Below are 6000 nucleotides of genomic sequence, written 5' to 3'. Positions count from 1 at the left end.
TCTTTCATTAAATTTTTGCAGAAAACTGCTACAATGGTATGTTGAATAGTTGCAGAAATTTTCATTAAATTACTGAAAAATTTGACAAAAACAATGCTACAAAGATTGTTCAACAGAATCTGCTGTGTACAAGATTTCGAAAAGAATTTGGAATTGTAATGCTTGATTATAGTTACATTGACGAGATTTCTGGTAACATATTAAGTGTGTCTGTCCATTCTTGTAAAATTTTTGCCTTGCTCCTTGAAATGCAGGTAGACCAAGCAATAGAGATGTACGAGAAAATAATGAAAGAAAAATTTATGTTTGTACGCCACCGGAATGCATTGAGGTTTTCTCTGAAATATCAAGCTAGTATGGCTAACAAAAACAAATCTGCTAAGGAAAAAGAGGTTTCTTCACAGTCCGTTAATCTTCAGATGCCTATGAGCCTTGATTCTGATGAAATGATAGAGCGCCCAATTGGGAGGAAGGCTGCCAAAAAGTTAAAAAGAGCTGCAAATGAAGCAAAGGCTGAGGAGGGTCTGGAAATTCTTAAAACAATACAGAATGATGCATTGGCCATTGCGTCTTCAAGGAGGGAATCAATTCAAGTGAGCTTGCAGTTGCAAAAGGAATTGGTGCAACTCCGCTTAGCAAAGGAGGACCGGGAAAGGCAGAACGAAGAGCGTGAAAGGCAGATTTATGAGGCATCCATCATGGCAATGGACACTACCAAGATTCTACCAGATCTTGCTAAATATTATGATGCCCTCAAAGTTAATATAATGAAAAAAATGTAGTAATTTTTTTGATGTATTTGACTTTATTGTGTTATTATTGTGTATTAGGCTTTAATATATTCTTCTTATAAATCAGTGCTTTGTAGTGTTCAAAAGCAAACTACATAGACATTTGCGAGAGTAGATAATGTAGTCACTTACAATAGTAAATTACATAGTCAACTACTAAAACAAATTACGTAGAAAATACTAAACAATTACTAAAAAAAATTACATAGAAATTTACGAAATATTTAATTCAAGTCGCCGCCATGAATCTGCCAAAGATGTTCAACAAGATCATTTTGCAACTGAACATGAGCTTGTTTATCTCGAATCTGCTGGTGCACTTGTATGAATTCCCCCAGACTACTAGGATGACTTGGTATTCGGGTAACGGTTGGTTCACCATCTGCATCAAAGTGTTGTTCCTCGGCATGTAAATCCCTTTCATCCTCAATGATCATGTTATGTAACATTATACAAGCTGTCATAATGTATTTCATTGTGCCCACATCCCAAAATCGTGATGGTCCACGAATCATCGCAAACCGAGATTGTAACACTCCAAATGCTCTCTCAACATCTTTTCGAACAGATTCTTGTGCAATTGCAAAATATTTTCTTTTGTTACCATGAGGTTTTGGAATAGTTTTGACAAAAGTTGGCCAAGAAGGATATATGCCATCAGCAGGATAATATCCCATGTTATATTCATGCCCGTTGATAGTATACCTCACTTCAGGGCCGCGACCTTCTGCTAATTCTTCAAAAAGTAGAGACCGATCTAACACATTAATATCATTCAACGACCCTGGTAATCCAAAAAAAAGCATGCCAAATCCACAAGTCTTTTGAAGCTATAGCTTCTAATATAATAGTTGGTTCATGAACATGACCTGTGTACATACCTGTAGGAACAATCGGACCTTGGCCCTGCGTTTTATGATACTAATTAAAAGTTCGAACAGAATATTAACCTTAATCGCTACGGCGCAAGCGATTCAAATCCACGTCTTCTACTGTATTCCCTGATTCTCCTTGGACGAAGTGTGGCCTTCGATCTCCCAAGGTGTGCCTCTCCTTAAAGCTCCAAAAACTCAAAACCCTAGCTGTCTCCTTGAGAAAAACGTCTGCCTCTCTCAAACTCTAGGATGAATTTGTTTTTGGTGTCTCTCTCAGCTTTAGGAGAACGAGAATATATATATAGGCTACAGTAGGGATCATGGACTATTAGGTCAGGCCTTTCAATGACATTCCGGGCCAGGCCCAATGTCATTAAATATTAATTCAATCCACTAAAAAATTAATATTTGCACTACCTTTCCTAATTCCGTAAATTAATTATTTAATTCGGCTCCCATATTAATTGCTTATAAATTCCCCATGTTTAAGATATCGCATGTCCATCAATTAAATTAATTTCTGACAATTAATTTAATCAATATCTTTTATCCTTGATCATCCACTCAACCATATAATTATGCAAGAACAAATCTGCCTGCAGGACTAAAGCATAATTATCTTTATGAGCTTTCAAGGGGACATCATCACCCGAATATATTTTTCGGACACGGTTTCCTTTTATAGTCAATATCCCACTCTGTATATAATGTCATTGCCCAATACATAAATTTGTAATTTAAAATAAATTAATTAACTTATGAGTCAAGGCATGTGCATTAAATACAAGTGTCAATCACTATATCCGGATTAAGAACCTAAGCAATAATAACTTCGTAGAATCATAGTTCTTTATTGTCAGAATTAAAAAAACAATTATTCCACTATTTTGATCCCGTTCAATATACACAAAGTATATAAGTATTATTCAATAGTCAAGATAAACTATTTCCAAATAATACTTCAGTCGTTCCAGTGGTTTGTCTAACACCACCTCGACTGTGAACCTTTATTATATTATATAAGGAACTCGACAATCTAATCTTCTGCTATCCCATTTGATACTAGATTGTCTACAATATATAATATTCAGACAATGTGAAAACATGCATTCAAGATTCTCAAATAATTGTTATATACTTCAAACGAATATTTCAGTATAACCCTAACAATCTCCCACTTATACTCAAGATATTCGTTGAGTATATCAGTGTCTATTACAAGCAATCCACTACCAACTATAACAACTATGTGACCAAGTATCTGACTCCTATCGCTTCCACGTGCTCTTGAAAAGCCTTAGCTAGTAAGCTCTTCGTGAAAGGATCTGTCCGGTTATCCTTCGATGCTATATCAGCCACAATGATATCTCCTCGCTTAACGAACTGTCGTATGAGGTGATACTTACGCTCTATGTGTTTCGCTGCCTTATGGGCCCGTGGTTCCTTGGTATTTGCCACAGCACCAGTGTTATCATAATAAATCGTGATTTGTTGTGGCAGATTAGGAACCACATCCAAACCCAGCAGGAAGTTTCGGAACCATATAGCCTCTTTAGCTGCCTCAGAGGCTGCCACATATTCGGCTTCCATGGTTGAGTCTGCGATGCATTTCTGCTTCACACTCCCCCATATTACGGCTCCACCTCCCAAAGTAAAAACACATCCCGAGGTGGACTTTCTCTTATCCTTATCTGTCTGGAAATCCGAATCGGTATATCCTAGAGGCAATAAATCAGAGGACTTGTAAACTAGCATATACTCCTTAGTCCTTCGCAGGTACTTGAGTATTGCTTTTACAGCACTGCAATGTTCCTATCCTGGGTTTGACTGGTATCAGCTAACCATGCCCACGGCAAAGCAGATATCAGGCCTCGTACATAACATTGCATACATTAGGCTCCCACATGCCGAAGCCTAAGGAACTGCCTTCATGTTCACTATCTCCTTAGGTGTCGAAGGACACTGCCTCTTTGATAGAGTAACTCCATGTCTGAAGGGTAAATTACCCTTCTTGGAGTCCTGCATGTTAAAACGAGCTAATACGTCATCTATGTAGGGCTCCTGAGATAAAGCCAACATCCTTTTCTTGCGATCCCTTATAAGTTTGATCCCAAGGATGTATGCTGCTTCACCTAAGTCCTTCATTTCAAATTGTTTGAACCATGCCTTTATTGAAGACAACATCTTAACATTGTTTCCAATGAGTAAAATGTCATCAACATAAATCACTAGAAAAACCACTGCATTTCCCTCACATCTCTTATACACGCATGCTTCGCTTGGACATTGATCAAATCCATACGACTGGACTGCCTGATCAAAGCGAATGTTCCAATACCTAGAAGCTTGTTTAAGTCCATAAATAGACCTCTTCAGCTTACATACAAAATGCTCTTGGCCTTCTTTAATGAATCCCTCTGGTTGCTGCATATAGATGGTTTCCTCAAGATTTCCATTAAGGGAAGTTGTCTTTGTAGGAACAATCGGATCTTGGCCCTGCGTTTTATGATACTATTAAAAGTTCGAACAGAATATCAACCTCAATCGCTACGGCGCAAGCGATTCAAATCCACGTCTTCTACTGTATTCCTTGATTCTCCTGGACGAAGTGTGGCCTTCGATCTCCCAAGGTGTGCCTCTCCTTAAAGCTCCGAAAACCCAAAACCCTAGCTGTCTCCTTGAGAAAAACGTCTGTCTCTCTCTGACTCTAGGATTAATTCGTTTTGGTGTGTCTTTCAGCTTTAGAAGAACGAGAATATATATAGGCTACAGCAGGGATCATGGATCATTAGGTCAGGCCTTCTAATGACATTCCGGGCCAGGCCCAATGTCATTAAATATTAATTCTATCCACTAAAGAACTAATATTTGCACTACCTTTCCTAATTCCGTAAATTAATTATTTAATTCGGCTCCCATATTAATTGCTTATAAATTCCCCATGTTTAAGATATCGCATATCCATTAATTAAATTAATTTCTGACAATTAATTTAATCAATATCTTTTATCCTTGATCATCCACTCAACCTTATAATTATGCAAGAACAAATCTGCCTGCAGGACTAAAGCATAATTATCTTTATGAGCTTTCAAGAGGACATCATCACCCGAATATATTTTTCGGACACGGTTTCCTTTTATAGTCAATATCCCACTCTGTATATAATGTCATTGCCCAATACATAAATTCGTAATTTAAAATAAATTACTTAATTTATGAGTCAAGGCATGTGCATTAAATACAAGTGTCAATCACTATATCCGGATTAAGAACTTAAGCATTAATAACATCATAGAATCTTAGTTCTTTATTGTCAGAATTAAAGAGACAATTATTCTACTATTTTGATCCCGTTCAATATACACAAAGTATATAAGTATTATTCAATAGTCAAGATAAACTATTTCCAAATAATACTTCAGCCGTTCCAGTGGTTTGTCTAACACCACCTCGACTGTGAACCATTATTATATTATATAAGGAGTCTGACAATCTAATCTTCTGCTATCCCATTTGATACTAGATTGTCTACAATATATAATATACAGACAATGTGAAAACATGCATTCAAGATTCTCAAATAATTGTTATATACTTCAAATGAATATTTCAGTATAACCCTAACAATCTCCCACTTATACTCAAGATATTCTTTGAATATATCAGTGTCTATTACAAGCAATCCACTACCAACTATATATAACTATGTGACAAAGTATCTGACTCCTATCGCTTCCACGTGCTCCTGAAAAGCCTTAACTAGAAAGCTCTTCGTGAAAGGATCTGCCCGGTTATCCTTTGATGCTATATCAGCCACAATGATATCTCCTCGCTTAACGAACTGTCGTATGAGGTGATACTTACGCTCTATGTGTTTCGCTGCCTTATGGGCCGTGGTTCCTTGGTATTTGCCACAGCACCAGTGTTATCATAATAAATCGTGATTTGTTGTGGCAGATTAGGAACCACATCCAAATCCAGCAGGAAGTTTCGGAACCATATAGCCTCTTTAGCTGCCTCAGAGGCTGCCACATATTCGGCTTCCATGGTTGAGTCTGCGATGCATTTCTGCTTCACACTCCCCCATATTACGGCTCCACCTCCCAAAGTAAAAACACATCCCGAGGTGGACTTTCTCTTATCCTTATCTGTCTGGAAATCCGAATCGGTATATCCTAGAGGCAATAAATCAGAGGACTTGTAAACTAGCATATACTCCTTAGTCCTTCGCAGGTACTTGAGTATTGCTTTTACAGCACTCCAATGTTCCTATCCTGGGTTTGACTGGTATCAGCTAACCATGCCCACGGCAAAGCAGATATCAGGCCTCG

The 6000-nt window shown here is 37.6% G+C and overlaps 1 protein-coding gene across 1 annotated transcript in view; it reads right to left on the bottom strand.

The window, feature by feature from the left end:
• Nucleotides 1–1015: 1015 nt before the first annotated feature.
• LOC108217781 (uncharacterized) overlaps nt 1016–6000 on the bottom strand; it is a 29155-nt gene continuing 24170 nt past the window's right edge. The window contains exon 2 of the mRNA XM_064088664.1: nt 1016–1575. Coding sequence (XP_063944734.1) covers nt 1016–1575 — 560 coding nt within the window. The remainder of the gene's footprint in view (nt 1576–6000) is intronic.

The sequence above is a fragment of the Daucus carota genome, chromosome 1, assembly GCF_001625215.2.
Source record: "Daucus carota subsp. sativus chromosome 1, DH1 v3.0, whole genome shotgun sequence".
NCBI classification, from domain to species: domain Eukaryota; kingdom Viridiplantae; phylum Streptophyta; class Magnoliopsida; order Apiales; family Apiaceae; genus Daucus; species Daucus carota.
Note: the sequence above shows the minus strand (reverse complement) of the source record. Positions and strands in the feature narration are given on the sequence as shown.